Raw genomic sequence first — 16,818 nt, forward strand, 5'->3', positions numbered from 1 at the left:
GTCACCCTACGTTTTGATTAAATCATTAACACATTTAAACTAAAAATGAAATACAAAACACAAGTGAATCTAATCTTAAGCTTAGAAATAAGTATCAAGACATCAGAAAAACCTAATCTAAAGCACCAATTAAAACCCTAATTTAAAACCTTTCCACTTAACAATTAACCAAGCACAAATTAAACACAAGTAGAGCTTCAACAATGAAATGATTTGCTAAATTACTTGCTAAAAGCATAACAAACATTAAAATAAATCTGTGCCAAATTACAAAACTGTAATAAAAGGAAATAAACCCTAACTGATCCAACTCACAACCAATCCATACAAACTTCACACTCTTGCCGTCACACAAGAATGCCAAAGTCGAGAACACCCAACTCTGGACCTCAATGAAGAACCTCAGCTGCGTCTCAGTTCGAGGTATGCTCAACAATGCCGGCAGACCACCTCCGGCGAGCTAGAACAACCCTAAACCCAAGAATGGCCCGAAATCTGCAAATCTGATCTCTGGATCTGAATGGAAGCTACGGATGATGGTATGCTGTCGGATGGAGCTCAAGAACACCGGAGGACCACCTCCAAGCGTTGCTGATGGGAATCGGAGTCTTAAATTAGAGGAACACCTCCAAATCTGAGATGGAACAGAGGATTGCCGAGAGACAAATTCCATCGGAGGGAACACCCTTCGATGGCTCCAGAAGATCGGGATGAGCTGCTGTAGAGATTATCCACCGAGGTTGAAGCTTGAGAGGATGATCGGAGAAAGAATCGGGGTCGGAATCCACCGGAAGAAGAACGCGCGACGCCAAGAACAACGGAGGAGATCGATGAAGAGAAGTGTATTGTGGCTTCTGGGTTTAAATCTGACCCAGATCTGAACGGACGGCTGTGAGTGATTTGGAGCTTAATCTACGGTGAAAAATCTCTAAACATCTTATCCGAAGGTGCTGATCTTGATCAAGGGTCTGGATCTACTCTCCCTTAGGTTGGATCGATCAGATCTTCACTAGATGATTCAGATCTGTCTAATCTTCAATGAACGGTCCATAATGCTCCGCAGCTTGATCTTCTCGTTTCAACTCCGATTCGAGCACAAATTCGGTCCAAATAGATCCAAATCCAAGATCCTTTGATGCCTACAAAATAAGAATCAATTATTAGCATCAAATAACATGAAAATAAAATAATTTGTAATTAAGTCCAAAATCGATACAATGCATAAAATGTGATGTAACCATGATTTAAACCTATGAAATCAACATCAAACCATGCATATATGAATCAAAATAATACAGTAAAATCATGGTTATCAGTAAGCCCTATTTCGGTTGGCCGAAATCACCAAAGTGATTGGAGCAGCGGAAGAGCTAAAATGGAGCTATGGAGCTGTTGAAGGTGCCTTCAACAGGAGTTGAAGGCGTCTCTGTGACCTTCAGGTAGAAGGTGCCTTCAACCAGCAATGGAAGGCGCCTTTGACCAGGTAGATTTTTCCGTTGGCAGTGGATAGACTTTTATCCACTGCGTCTCGCTGAAGGCGCCTTCCAGTTCTGTGGAAGGTTCCTTCCAACCACGGATAAGATTTTTTAGGGGCTATAAAAAGACCCTTGACCCTAGAAAATATGTAACAACTGTTATATTCATTTCCTAGCTACTTTCTGAGCTTCTAACGAGTGTAAGAGGCTTCTCCACCTTCAAAGAAGGAGATCTTTAGTGTGTTTACTTGCCTTGGATTAACAACCTCCCCGGTTGTAACCAAGTAACTCTTTTGGCCTCATTTTTTTTATTTATTTATTCTGTCTCTTTTTACTAATCTGAGTTAAAAGCCGAGAAAATTTTTTTTTACAGCCAGTTCACCTCCCCTCCCTCCGGCCTACCTTGCGCCAACAGTTTCCTTCTCAATATGCAATATCTATTTATGCTCAAATAAAGCTTGTATTATCTATTAAAAATTTACTTCAATAGATGAGGGATAAGGAGCCTTCAGAGTGAAATGAAGGATTTTTTTTTTTCAAATGTGTTAATAATATATATTGAGAGAGAAATTACTAAAAATGTGAATATAGAAACTATCACTAAACACTTTAAAAATTTTAAATAACGCTAAATTCCTTCTAATTAGAAAATTATATTTAATACTTAATTGAATATATCTTTAAAATAACTTTAGTTTTTCTTTTTATAATATATTAATATTAACTTTGAGTATTCTATTTATCTTTTTAATTATTATATTTTTATTATTCAAAATTATATACCACGTCTAATAATTATTTTCATTACTTATTATATGGCTCCCTCCCCACCAAAATTTAAAATTCTAGATCTTTTATTAGGTGAAATATGAGATCAAACTATATCTCAGAATTAATCAAATGGTAAAATCTAGATACCTAATATTAAAAAAAAGTGTGATAAATTTGAAAAGAAAAAAAAATGTGTATGTAACATTATTAACAATAAAAAAAACAACAATCACTAGGGAAGTTTGAATTCTAATAAAAAATTTGAGATTGACCCATAAAAAAATGATACATTATTGAACCTAGTAGTTTAAGTTTCATACTACAGGCAACTTTGAAAATAACCAAATCGCATAATTGATATCAATTAAGCCCCTTCAGCCATTCCCTTTCGCTCGCTGAATCAATTATTATAGTGTAATAATCGATTCGGTAAAGTTCTATAATCATGGACATTAACATTAATCGATTTCAATTAATTTTTTTTTAAAAAAAATTAAAAAGCCTTCTATGATAAAAAATTCTCTACTCTCAATATAGTGTATCAAATTGATATTTGAGAGTATAAATATAATCAGCAGAACTAGATGAGCATATAGGATCTTGTTCCATATCATTCTGAGCTTTTTAAGGCCATCAGTCGATTTTGACTAAAATTAACATGAAACAAGGTCCTAAGTGCTCGTCTAGTTATCCTGATTATATCTATGTCTTCAAACATTAATTCAATACTGTATTGAGAGCAACAAATTTTTAACATGAATTGGATTTTTTGAACACATTCATGTGTAAGTACCTTAAGTTGGTTTTGATGTGATCAACCAAATTAAGTTAGGTCATGTGTCTTTTGATACCTTGTGTCTAAGTGTACAAAAATTTAGAAACACAAGAAGTCGAGTGGAAGACATGGTGAGCGAGAAGCATGGCACGGGAAACAAGTCGACGAGGAGCTTGGTGCATCCGAGGGATGAAAAGCTGCGAAAAAGTACACCCGTGGACGAGAAGGACGCAACAAAGCATTCAAGGGATGAGAAGTCGGGGAGGAAATTTATTTGAGGAGAAGATCGGAGTTGATTCGGGTGAGCTCAATTCCTGACTGTTGGAGCATCACCCAAAGAAACCCAAAGAAGCGCGAGGAAAAGTTAACCATTTAGAGGTTAATTAGACGGGCTGAAGGTAGCTCCAAGCTGGTTGTTGACTCCTCTAAGATGGTTGGAGGAGCTCTCTCACCTCTTGATGGAGGCACCCTGATGGAGGTTGGAGGCGCCACTCTGATGGAAGCTGGAGGCGCAATGGAGGAGCCAGTCCGGGTGTCCTACTCGGGTTGTGGGCTATGAGTGTTGATGTTGACACTGTCACTTGAGCTATTTCCTCTTTCTCTCATGTTTTTTTTTCTCTTTCTCCCATGGTAAATCTGGGGTTTTTTCCTCTTTGATTGCTATCGACCCCCGGGCTATACCCAACGTAGGCTTGAACATAGCTTCGTCCTTGTGGAGGCACCCTCGCGCCTCTTGATGGAAGCTGGAGGCACCCTCGCGCCTCTCATGGAGGTGCTTTGGAGCTTCAATAGAGGTACTTCCAATGAAAAGTAACCGTTAGACTACCGTTGAGAAGAGGATAATCTTTATCCTCTTAGAGGCGTCCTAGATCCCTTTAGAGGTGTGAACCAACAATAACTTTTTTCTAGGAGGCTAAAACAAGCTCCCTAGAGCTAAGAATTAAATATCAATTATTGTATTACTTTTCCTAGCTATTTATATACTTTTAAAGCCTATAAGAGACAACTCCGCCTTCAACGAAGGAGTCTTTTCTAGTGGAGCTTTTTCATTACCTTAGATTAATAATCATCCCAGTTCTAACTGGCCTACCTGGACATACATCGTGTTCCAAAAATTACAACTCTCAATATAACATATGGAAATGTTTGAAGGCATAGATATAATCAAGAGAACTAGATGAACATAGATGATCTAATTCCATGTCATTTTGAGCTCTCTAGATCCATAAGTTGGAATGGACCTAGAGAGCTATGAATAACATGGAATCATGTCTTTTGTGTCCATCTAGTTCTCCTATAATATCTATATCCTCAAACATTATTTTCATACGTCATATTGAGAGCAATAATTTTTTAAACATAAACGAACTTTTTAATATATTGATGTGTAGCAATCGATTATTTTTTTTAAAAAATAATTAAAAAAGTTTTCTATGATAAAAAAATGTATTGCTCTCAATACAGTATAAAGAATTGATGTTTGATGACATGAATAGTTCCATGTTATTCTGAACTCTCTAGGTCTATCAAAAGTGACTCGAAAATGGTTGATGGATCGAATGAGCTTAGAAATGGAATAAGGTCATGTGTGCTGATTTAATTCTTTTGATTATATTCATATTCTCAAATATTAATTCAATATATTATATTAAAAGTAATAATTTTTAAATATAAATATCGATTAAAATTTTTGATCGAAAGTGACTGATGAATTTAAAAAATTTAGAATAATATGAAATAAAATTTTATGTGTTTATCTATTTCTCTTAATTATATTCATATCCTCAAATATCAATTCGATACTATACTATATTAAAGACTTTAATTATTTTTTAAAAAATTAATCAATTCCTACATTATAATTTATTATTCATGATTATATAATTTTATAGATTGATTGCTCCACTTTAGTAATTAATTAAAATATCCAATTTATATTTAAAAAATTACCACTCTGTACTTTAGTAATGGGTTAAAAAATTTAATTTAATTTTAAAAAATTAATACAGTTCAAAATGACATAGAACAAAATTGTATGTACTCCTCTAATTCTGTTAAATTATTTTTTTAAAAAAATTAATTATATATTTGAATTATTTTTAAAGTTACTGATAATATGAAACTTAAAATTTAGTAATTTACGGAAAAAATAAAGGAGACGAATGCGTCACTTCGGAAGTCTCTAGAACGACTGTATGATTTCATATTAATAATCTTTTAGCATGCATTACTTTTCCTCTTCATCACACTGTTGATTAATATTTGCGTGGTATTAGTTATTAATATAGTAAATCGATTGAGGATTATATAGCTAAATTTGAAAAAAAAAAAACAAAACAAAACAAAAAATTAGGAAAACTTAATTGGCAAAATACGAATAATGTATAACACTTTTGAAGTATTATATCGACCTGAGTATAGATAAATTTAGGGGAATTTAGGCCTTGGAAGCTTCTACAGAAAAAAAACACAGATTCACTCCATCGGAAATTCGATAGTAAACTTTGTAAAGAATGTTTTGTAACTAACTGCCTGATCACAATCATCATAGCATGTTATTCTTATTTAATGAGAAAAAAAAAGTGTCTAGTAGGGCAAACAAAAACCTTAGGCAGTTGCCTGTTTGAGATAAGCAATTAGATCCGCACGCTCTTGCGGCTTCTTCAAACCAGGAAAAACCATCTTAGTACCAGTAATATACTGCAAAGCGAAACAGTGGCGTTGGTTAACATTACATAATCAACTCCATCTATAATGGAAATAATATCAGTTATCAAGTTGTTTTGACGACGGAAGAATCATGTGCCCAAGTCTATCATGAAAAAGGTCTCTCAACTTAGTATGAATATGTCTGTAAACAAACAGACTAGAAAGACAGAAAATGATACAAACTACTAAACTAGCATATGTATACAATGATACAAACTTCTTTGAATCAGACACAAATCTAGCACGAGTAGAGTGACACACAAAACTTACTGCAAATTTTTACAATGCTAAATGATACTAGGTTAGCACTCTTAACTATCAAACTAAAAAATGAAAGCTAAATCACTACCACACCTTGCAAATCCAATTATTAGGAAGATCTTGCACATATGTTGAATCCAAGTAGTTAAGACAATGGTGGGGTTGAAATTTCAAACAAAATTCATATTCCAATTTTGTCTATATGTCAATAATAAGAGTTATAAATAAAATTAAGTTAATGATTATAGTAATGAACAACATTTATTTAAGTAGTGTTAACAGATGAGGATAGTAAAAAGAGATGGTGATAAAATGGGTAAAAAAACGAACTAAGATGGTATATAATAAAAAGCAGGAGGTGTGATCAAAGAACTTGAATAAACTAAAATCTATAGTGTAACAACCAGAGATAAATAAATAAATAAATAACCATCTAATAAAATTAAATCTGTATTAAAAGATCTAGACAATATTTGGCATGCAATTTGGCATATTACCATTACGTGTGTGTGTATGGAGAGAGAGAGGACTCATCCTAGACAACCTGTTAATTCTAATACTAACTCTAAACAGTTTTTGTACGAAAAAAATATTACATTTAGCACGATAATTTTGTAATGTCACATGATTAAGCACAATTTAAAAAGCTATATATGAAGTTTGTTTTATACATCAAGGGACAGAAATTGGCATCCACGATACTGTTAGCAACATGATGCCTCATTTGCTTAGCTTTACATAGATCATGACTAATAATTCATGTTGGTAAAATGGTTTAATGTTGAAAGGGTATGTATGTGTGTGTGTGGGTATCAGAATGCCCTGTTTACTTGAACAGAACTAGAAGGAACAAATTTTCTTACTCCCATTTCTCCAGAGGTAGTCAGGCCATTAATAAAAATGGCTACTAAATATTATTCCTTTATTTTTTTTCTAATAATGTAATTACCACCAAATTCATAGGCAAATATTCAAAGGAGCATACTTTCTTAGGGTTAAGCAAGTAATCGTATAATGTCTGCTCCTCCCATATCACAGCCATGTTCTTGTTAGCAGCGGAGTAAGAGTAACCTGCAGTCGTCCCAGATTGTCTCCCGAAAAGTCCGTTCAAATTCGGCCCTGTAAACATAAGAGAAAAGGCACCAGAAAAAAAAAAAAGATTCAATACTAGAACAAAAGAAAAAACGATCATAGAATAGCCCCAAAAGGAATGAAGTCCTCGCGACGAGAATCCGAGATCACAATCATGCACTTATTATGCATAATCACGTACCGACAATTTCACAAACGAAAAAAAAAAGGTGAAAACAAGAAACAAAGCGTGATCCACAACATATATAGAACAATATATAACCCGGTATCAAACAAGGAAAGGAACGACAAGAGTTATTTTGACAAACCTTGCTTGTGGCCGGCGCCCTTTTCCACGGTGTGGCACTGCGCGCATTTGGTCTTAAAGATCTTCTCCCCGGCCTTGAGATCGCCCGGCGGAGCTTCCCCAAACGACGCCATCGATCGATCTAGGTTGACGCTCCCCTTTCGTTTTCCCTTTTCCACTTTTCCGATCCTTTCCTTCCGCACGGCAATGGGTTCTTATAAAAGCGTTCCTCCAACTGTCTAAATTGTCGGCTGACCGGGAAATTGATCGTCATACCGGGAGAGGGCATTTTGGTCATTTGGCTCGAAGATGCCACGCCCACCGAACTGGAGAAGCCCTCGAAGGTTCTCGATTTCTCGCGACATTTGCGTACCCTCAGTTAGGTAATTATGTGTTAACCTTAATTAATCTATCTTACACGTAAAATTAATATTTCCGAAATTATATTTAAATTATAATTCAATTAGTAACAAAATTAAAAAATAGATCATCCTATTTCTTTATTTGATTATAATAATCTTCATTTGGTTAAACAATAAAATTGTGTAACTAATAGAGTAATTAATAATATTAAATTGTTCATCTAGTCCTCTAATTGATATGCCTTATTTAATATTTTATAATCATCTAAATTAATTGATATTAAAAACAATGAACGTTGAATGTCTTGATGATTGGTTAACTTTTCCTACAATAAACTCGTTGGTTAAAGTAAGCCTTGAGTAAGCTTAATTGCAACCAAGTAAATAAGATAACGAATGGAACAACCATGCCTACAAAAATTTGAATATTGTACAACTGCGTTTAGATGCGACCAAAAAAAAAAAACATAAATGTCAATAATATGACAGCACATTTGAACTTCTTCTTAGTATCTAGGGATTTCTCTAAGTGGAAGAATGTGCCTTAACGGTGTTGAAGAACCTGAAGGAGAACCAATTTGCAGAGGGACGGACAAGCTTATCTCATCTGAGCCAGGAAGGTCATCCATGATCATCGTCCTAAAAGATATTGAACCAGGCTTTGTAGATACATCAGAGCTCCTCCTGGTGTCCCGACTGCAGCTCTGGTTGGCTACAAGGGCTGCACTGTCGTTGTAATAATCATCATATGGAATGTCTATTATCCCTCTACCCTCTAGATTTCTTCGCAGAGCCATAGAATCTGCCACTGGCAAGTAGACCAATACAATAATGCCGACCACTGTGCAAAACAACATGTTCAAAAAGGCCAAGAATACAATCAGCTCGCATGTCAAGTTGCCTGATTGAGGTAGGACAGAGAAACCTAGGAGAAGTACCCTCGCTGGAAGAGAAAAAATAACAGAGGATACCAGCCAAAAGATCCGTCGGAGAAGCTGTTTGTTGATCACTGAAGAGTACACCCGCATGCCAATGCACGTGATATAACTGATGAGGACTGCATGAAAAATCCCCAGAAGAATAGTGCTAAACAGAGGATAAATACATATGCAATTCTCTCCGACCAAGACACTAGCTTTTGTGAAGTATTTGTCCTTCTTTCCACTACCCTTTGTGATGCGAAAAAGCCTGGGCCCAGCAAAACCCAGGGTAAGTTGCATAAGAAAAATTGGAAGGGAGAAAATGAAAATATACCCAATGGTTTTTTTGTTCCATCCCCAGGACAAAGCGCCTGATTCCCTCTTCTGCAAAGAGGCACGTAGAAGGAACAAAATTGTAAGGAGGACAGAAGGCTCTGAAAAGCCAAGATTGAAGAGGATGTAAAGCTTGCACAAAGTCCTCTGCCATGTCAAACTGAAGCCCAAACTTCTTTTCAAAAAACTTAGCCTAGCAATTTCACTTAAGCTCCAACAAATTGCAATTATAACGAGAAAAATGCGGGTGGTGTAGGGCCCATTAAAGAAACCAAGCTTGAGAAAATCCCTTTGCCGAATCTGTGAACGCAAGCGGACAACTAGGAAGATGCATGGTATAGCCAAAATATGGAACAAGATCACAAGAGATATGGTCAATGTGCCAAATGCATCGACACTGAAACCGGTCAGGAGCATCACATGGAACACCAATTCCACGCATACTCTCTCCTGGCATCAATACTTGAGAGCCCAACAAAACCACAATAAGATGCTCCCACAAAGGACCAGGACCAGTACTGCCTGCAATCTTCAAGATGGCCAAAACTGGTCTAAGGTCTATTATACAAAAACTTGAGTCCTAGAAACTTCAGGAGGTAATATGACTTGAACACATGAGAATCTCCATGGCACATTCAAAGGCTTGCCAATAAAGGACAGCTAAGAGGAGGCTAATCGATCAATTCATGGCATCCATGTCCAGGGTCACATCACCTAGGAAAGTTTAAGCTTCTAGGTAAGTAGAATGTCAAGTAAGTTAACATAATTAAGTGTCTCAATGAAGGAAAAAAATGCACGCTTGAGTCTTCTAGAAAAAGTCACAAAGTAAATACAACTGAAATAAGTAAGAATTTAGAGAGCACATAAGTGCACAAAAGAATATTTGCAATTAGTTGGGCATACAGACAACTAAGAGGCCCAATTATTCAATCCATTACATAAATATCCAAGGACATGGCACCTAGGAAAGTTTTAAATCCTCAAGGTCATGGCACTTAGGAAGGTTTAAGTTCTTTAGGTAAGTAGAACATCAGATAAGTAAACGTCATTAAAAATATGAATAGAAAAACAAAAATCTAGTTTACGGTTTTAGTTAAAATTTCAGGAGCATTTATGTAGAATATTAAATAAATAAATGTCATTAAGAATATGAATAAAAATACACTATAGTTTAGTTGTTAGATTTAAGTTTCAGAAGCATTTTGTGAGCATTGCGTGCCTTATAGATTTAAAGGAAAGAATTTATAAGATTGTGGTAAGGTCCTCCATACATACAGAATGTTGATTTACTAAAGAAGAACAGAAAATAAATATGAATTAACCAATGTGTGAGATTGCTAAATAGAGAATTAAAAATTACAGAAATATTTTATTCAAGAGAGATAGACAGCTCCATAAGAGGATAAAATGTGAGAAAATATGAACAAGTTCAAAGAGGCCAATAAGTACTACAACAAGACGAATTAAAACAATTAGACTGAACATAGAGCGAAGCTAAAAGAAAACTTTAGTTAAGGTAATAAAATACATTTAATTGGTAGAATATTTCTAATATAGTATTAGATAGAACTCAATGTAGAATACAATCTAAGTACTGAATAATCGGTATAATTATGGCTTTGCATCCCCTTCAAGATTATATACTTAATGCATTAATGCTAAAAAAACTTCAAACACTAAGGAATAGCTAGATAGTATGTGGTTTCCACTGTTTTCCATACTAGGTTGTGTGGATATACAGCAATTTGAAAAAATTAACCTGATGGAGATGCTTATACTAGCAAAGCGTCCAGTAAGCTCACTAGAGAAAAATAATAATAAAAAAAACAGCAATAACTCTATCACAATGTTGAACAGTGATAGGAAATAGCAATATATATTGAGTGAAAAATTAGGTAGTATCTGCATACATAATTTGACAAGAGAGAAGTGTTGAATTTTTCTCTCTATTAATGGCAACGTTGGCTAATAATTAATTTTGAGTTTTAATTAAAATCAGACTATAACAAGTTGACTCAAAGTCTTAACACATACAGTATGATTAGATCAGGATAAATCATTTCATCGTTCCTGCAACCCTCTGTGAGAGGTTGTTTAGTACTTTGTATCTAATATAAAGGTTAGGTCCTGTCTTCCCGCTCAGTTTCTTGTATGTTCAACCCATACAAGGCCATTAAAAGAGGGAGAAGCAAAAGAAAGACAAGTCATGGAGAGAACTCAACGATCAGAAACACACAAATCATAGAAAAAGGTATGGTTTTATTTATGTATTATTTCCTCTTCTAAATATTATATGTGATTTTGGATAAAGAAATTTTCTCCTATAAGAACAAACGAATGCTACAACTTACAGTCATTTTAAAGTAACCCTCATCGCCCATCGTAGATGCATAACATTTTCACATTACATGAGAAGAAGAAAAAAAGCCACCTCTTCGGTTCATACAAATTCCAATATCTGCCTACACCAGATCACATATCTTTAAAATGAAAGGAAAACGTCTAATGCATGTTGAGGACTTCTGCATACTCCAATTGATAACAGCAGACTGCTTTAACTTGAGAACTAATAACAAAAAAAGGAAGGAGATCTAAAGCAAAAGAATAAACTTACACATGAGCTTCAAACTAAGCAGGCGAAGGATAGTATTGAAAGCATTTAAATCGCACAACAAATTAACAAAAAGTTAAGAACAGTGCTGTGAAGAGACACGACGAACCTGGATCGCGAGCAAAGAGAGTTCCGAGCGGCAGCGAAGAACCCCAAACCTCGAGCACCGCCGTGACCAAGGACGGAACCAAGTCCGGTGACCCGGGGTCTAGATGGGCAGAGGACTGCGAAGAAGCCCGATCTGGCGTGAAATGGAGGGGAAGATGGACAGAGGAAGCAGAATGAAAACTCTCACGGACGGCGACAGCAGAGAGATGGAGCGTGAGAGACAGCAAGGACGACGAACACGAGCGACACAGCAAAGCCACAGAGATGAAGCAGCTGGCCAGTTGGGGTTTGTTGGTTGATGACAGACCATCACCAGCTGTCAGGTGGCTCGGTGACCGCAGGATGGCTAGAAGAAATCCGAGCCGAGGTGGCAATCGCTGAAGCGACGCCATCCCGTCTCGTTGCCGCCTCGATAAGTAAAACCATCTATTTATTATAATCAAAATTACTATATAATTTATAAAATTTTTAAAAATAATAAAGCAAAAGTAGGACATTGACTCTAATTAAATATATATCGCAATTACAAATAAAGTTAACATGCAAGGCATTTTACTAAATTATTAGTGCAACTAAGTGTGTGCATAATATGCAAGTAAAGTTGGCCAGAGCAACCATGTCGTGGTCAGACTGACCCGATAGATTAGACATATAGCGATGTGAGCAGATGTTACGATGAATAGTACTTATCTTAGTAATCCATATAAAAATTGTATGAAATCGAATAGATTATTTAAAATTTAAAAACTTAAATATAACGTGCCAATTAAAAATATATATCTAAGTAGAGTTTTAAAAAGTAATAGTGAAATGAATAAAGGTAATTTATCACAAGACATAGTTTGTATATTGTATTTATCAAATATATGCCTTGTATATTGTATTTATCAAATAGAGTAGTTTGATTTATATTAAAAGGTGCAGAAAAAAATTAATTCCCAATTTACCCCTCTAGCAACCTGCCAATCTCGTGTTTTTAATCATCATTTTTCAAGCATCCAAGTTACAAATTGAATTGAAAATTAATTTGTAGTTCGGATGCACGTCCTCTTAACATCTCTCTACCTCCATCTTTTTGTCTGGTTTTATAAATACGAAAGAAATATGAACCTCCTTCGCTTGCCATTCCTTCTCGTGCTAGTTGGCGGGATTGCAAAAGACCAGTTAGGGTTTAGTGATCCATAAGAGTTTCAAAAGGAGTCCAAAGGATAACAGCAGTTAAGAACGTCAGCGTTGAAAGACAAACTTCTAGCAAGAGTAAAATTAGTAGAAGAATACAATTAAAGATTTAGCGATGTATGTATAGATTTATTACTGTAAAATAGGATAGTGATGCAAAAAAAATACAGTTTAGTTGCAAAGGGTGATGATAAAAATCATGTTTATGGTTTCATTGGATGTTTGAGAATAAATATTCAATATGATCTAGTCCAATACTTAATCGATTTGTAAGGTACTCCACTATGATGTTAGATTTCAGCTAGACCTTGCTCATGCATGTTAGGTTAATATGGTAGGTATCAGGACTTTGGGGTTGATATGCGATCATATCAGACCCACTTTCTGCCTTAATCAAAAGTTTTGTTTGATACTATATCTACTTTCTCTCTCACTCAACCCTTCATAGTGACTGGGAGTTTGCATAAATCCAATTACCCTTGGTCCATCAATGTGTTTATACCAAAAGCCACTTATCGACCCAAAATTATTTGATTACACCATTTAACGTGTTGTTAGTTTCTGTGGTTGTAAGAAATTAAATTGTGCTAACCATTTTTTATTTAGGTCTCTCATTCTCTCAGTGGTGGTCCTAGTTTACGAGAATTTTCTACTTCAATGCGAGCCTGATATTGGATGATATCAGGCCCACGATGGGCCTGATATCATACCATATCAGACCCACAATGGACCTGATATCATACCATATTAGGCTCGATATGGGATCATATCAGATCCAACATTATGTTTGCTTAAAACTTTGCTTTTACAGCATATAGAGCTTTTCCTTACTCAACCCTTCCTAGTGGTTGAAATTATGTAAAATTACAAAAACCCTAGGCCCATATCAGTCGGATTGTGTCACAACCACTGATAAATTATGAAAATCTAATAGGTACATCATATACTTGGTTTTGATAAATTTGTATATACAATAACACTTGATTATGTAGTTGTAAATTTACTAAATTAATTTATAATTTATTTATCAGAGATGATCATATAACTGAAGAAATTCTATCTGAGATATGGAATACGCTTGATATAAATTCTAGCATTGGACATGGAGCTAATGTAGGAGAATCATCTAGAACAAATATTCCATCATCTTCGGAGTATAATGGTGTCACTAACACAAATAGAAATAGAAGTAGTAATTTCACATTTGATATAAATGAAGAAGCAAGTATTCAAGAAGATGAGGTTATGAATCCTTGTACAACACTTGGTGATTACTTTGAGCCTACTTGGAATGAGGAGGAAGGGTATTATACCCGAATTGGAGAAGAATTTCAATGTTATATAGATGTACAAGAATTCTTAGCTGATGATATGTAGATTGAACAATATGAAATTTCTCAAGAGTAGTACAGTGACTTAGAGGAGGAGTTACCAATAGTTGATGATCCATATATTATAAATTCTCGATTGCTCCAAAGGCCGATTGAAGAGGCAACAGATCAGCATGAATTTTGTGCTGGACAGATTTTTCTGTCTCGTCAAGAATTCAAGAATGCACTTGTGAAACATGCCATGGTTAAACATATGAGATATAACCTAGTTGACACTCGGAAAAATAAAGTAAAAGCCATCTGATTCAATTAACCATGTACATGGAGAGTAGTTGGCTGGGGGGATGTAGAGTTCATTGTTACGAAATATATAAAGGAACATCAATGTGGCACCATTAGGAAAAGTGTTGATCATCAAGCATGCTCTTCCTCCTTTGTAGCATCTTTTGTTGAAGAGCAATTTCTTGCTAATGAACAGTACAAGCCAAGTATGATTATATCAGATATAAAATCTAGGTTTGGAGTTACCATATCATATAGAAAAGCATATATAGCTCGAGAGAAAGCGATGAAGAAAGTCGTTGAAGATTATGACCAAACATATAGAGATCTTTTACTATATTTGTGTGAGTTAAGAGTTAGGGATCCTGAAACCTATGTGTCACTACACAGGAATGGGGATAATAAGTTCCAACGTTATTTTTGTGGTTTTGGAGTTTATAGAAGAGTATTCAGGTCTTATCTACGCAAATTGTTTGGAATTGATGTTACACATCTAATAGGGAAATATTCAGGTGTGTTGTTGATGGCTACAACAATTGATGCTAATGGCAATGTTCTCCCAGTAGCCTTTGGAATCGTTGAAGTTGAACGTGGGTCTGCATGAGAGTGATTTTTGGATCATACGAAGATATTCTTTGCTGTTGATCCAGAGTCAATAAGCATAGTATCAGATAGACATCACGGTATTATATCAGCAGTTAGGAAAGTCTACCCTACCGCCCATCATGCTTTCTGTTGCCACTACATGTCTTACACTATAGTAATAGATACTGGCAATAGGTCAGGTTTAGGCTTGTTTTGGACAGCAACTCGAGCAAACACAACACTCCAATATGATCTCATAATGCAGTCCATGCTTGAAAAACATCTAGATGCTCATAAGTGGCTTCAGAACATTAACCCTAAAAGATGGGCTAATGCACACTTTAGTGGCAGAAGGTACACAATGCTAATTACTAATTGTGTAGAGAGTTTAAATGCTTTGTTCAAGGAGACACGTGAATTTCCCATAAACAGGTTAATTACAAAAGAAAGGTAGCTCAATGGTTCTTTAGCCGTAGGGAGAAAGTCTCAAAATGGTATATTGCTTTGACACCTTATGCTACCAAAGAAATGGATTCAAGGAGGGAAAAAACTAGACGATATAAAGTTTACGCCTACTCTCAATCTGAAATGGAAGTAGAGATATGGGGTGCTTAATTCATTGTTGAGTTGGAGAGAAAATATTGTAATTGCGGGGAGTTTCAAATTTCAGGATTGCCTTGCTCACATGCAATTTCCATCATCATTCACCGGAACATGGATACACTCCCATATTGTGAGCATTATTTTCATTCACAGAATTGGAATGCGACATACATGGATCATATTTACCCTTGTCGAAGTAAGGAATTTTGGCCTAGGGGAGTAAACAACAATATAGTTCTATGTCCTCGTAACCTTGTGCAGCCGGGTAGGCGAAAGAAGGAACAGATCGAGTCGAAACATAATGGGAAGGTAAAAATCAAATGCATTCGGTGCAAACAACTAGGCCATAATCGGAGGACTTGTAGAATGCCACCAATCCCTGGGTCTTGACTTACTTGTAAATTGGATCCATATATTGTGACATTTTATATGCAGTATATCCATAGAATTGTAAGAAAAATAGTTCTGCAAAGTGATGTTACTGTTATATCTTTGTATGTTGTATTTATTTTATAATACAGTGTTATCAATGGTATGAGAAGTGTAAACCAACCCCAGCAAGACAGAACTAATACTTCACAACATATCTCCATTTTGTAAAATAAAAACGCGCTAGTAGTTATGAATATTCAGAAATATAATAGGTTTAGTGCATCTCTGCATTTCAATTCAACAGGTAGGGGTTGTTAATTTCAAACTCATGTAAATTTGTTTTAAACTATAAATAAGTTAAACTTAGACAAAATGATTGTTGTTATGCTTGAAAAATAAAATTAGACACCAGTTGTCGTTCATTGAAAAAAAATAGGTGCACCGATCTGTGCCAAATGGCACGGAGCAAGAACTTCTTATCCAATGTGTATAACTAAGTCTTGACACCATATATACCATCTCCCCTCTCAAACCTTCATAGGAAACGTGATTTCAAGTAAATACAAGTAGTGTAGGGCCATCAGTGGGTTTTGGTCAAAATCCACTGATGGACTTAAACACCTCTTATTGGACCCATTTCAAGTCTGGTTAGATTTTGGTATTGTAAGGACCCCAACGGTGCTATCCATTACTGATGTACAACTCTCTTAGAGTGGTAGCACGTTCTGAAAAAATTTCAGCTTCATATTGGACCTGATATGGT

The 16,818-nt window shown here is 35.4% G+C and overlaps 2 protein-coding genes across 5 annotated transcripts; both read right to left on the reverse strand.

Moving 5' to 3' along the window:
• Positions 1-5,480: 5,480 nt before the first annotated feature.
• Positions 5,481-7,629, reverse strand: LOC122028538 (cytochrome c-like). The gene is made up of 3 exons (XM_042587380.1): positions 7,392-7,629; positions 6,977-7,110; positions 5,481-5,721 (listed from the first exon to the last, which is right to left on the reverse strand). The coding sequence occupies exons 1-3, from the start codon at positions 7,501-7,503 to the stop codon at positions 5,629-5,631; spliced, it is 339 nt and encodes a 112-aa protein (XP_042443314.1). The 5' UTR covers positions 7,504-7,629; the 3' UTR covers positions 5,481-5,628.
• Positions 7,630-8,116: 487 nt separating this feature from the next.
• Positions 8,117-11,984, reverse strand: LOC122029758. Of its 4 annotated transcripts, none has more exons than XM_042588888.1 (3): positions 11,705-11,984; positions 8,986-9,698; positions 8,117-8,919 (listed from the first exon to the last, which is right to left on the reverse strand). In XM_042588888.1, the coding sequence occupies exons 2-3, from the start codon at positions 9,399-9,401 to the stop codon at positions 8,238-8,240; spliced, it is 1,098 nt and encodes a 365-aa protein (XP_042444822.1). In that variant the 5' UTR covers positions 9,402-9,698; positions 11,705-11,984; the 3' UTR covers positions 8,117-8,237. The 4 variants fall into 4 exon arrangements, with proteins under 4 accessions (XP_042444822.1, XP_042444820.1, XP_042444819.1 ...); XM_042588886.1 differs by adding an exon at positions 11,336-11,446 and having other exon boundaries at positions 8,117-9,698; positions 11,705-11,980; XM_042588885.1 differs by adding an exon at positions 11,336-11,550 and having other exon boundaries at positions 8,117-9,698; positions 11,705-11,980.
• Between the last annotated feature and the right edge of the window lie 4,834 nt (positions 11,985-16,818).

The sequence above is a fragment of the Zingiber officinale genome, chromosome 10B (assembly GCF_018446385.1).
Source record: "Zingiber officinale cultivar Zhangliang chromosome 10B, Zo_v1.1, whole genome shotgun sequence".
Classification (NCBI taxonomy): domain Eukaryota; kingdom Viridiplantae; phylum Streptophyta; class Magnoliopsida; order Zingiberales; family Zingiberaceae; genus Zingiber; species Zingiber officinale.

Excerpts from the sequence above, each read along its gene's own strand:
- LOC122029758 (XM_042588884.1), bottom strand. The coding sequence starts at position 9,401 with ATGCTCCTGACCGGTTTCAGTGTCGATGCATTTGGCACATTGACCATA.
- LOC122028538 (XM_042587380.1), bottom strand. The coding sequence starts at position 7,503 with ATGGCGTCGTTTGGGGAAGCTCCGCCGGGCGATCTCAAGGCCGGGGAG. Across the intron at positions 7,111-7,391 it reads GGGCGCCGGCCACAAGCAAG|GGCCGAATTTGAACGGACTT; the intron begins GTTTGTCAAAAT and ends TTATGTTTACAG. Across the intron at positions 5,722-6,976 it reads ACTTGCTTAACCCTAAGAAA|TATATTACTGGTACTAAGAT; the intron begins GTATGCTCCTTT and ends TTCGCTTTGCAG.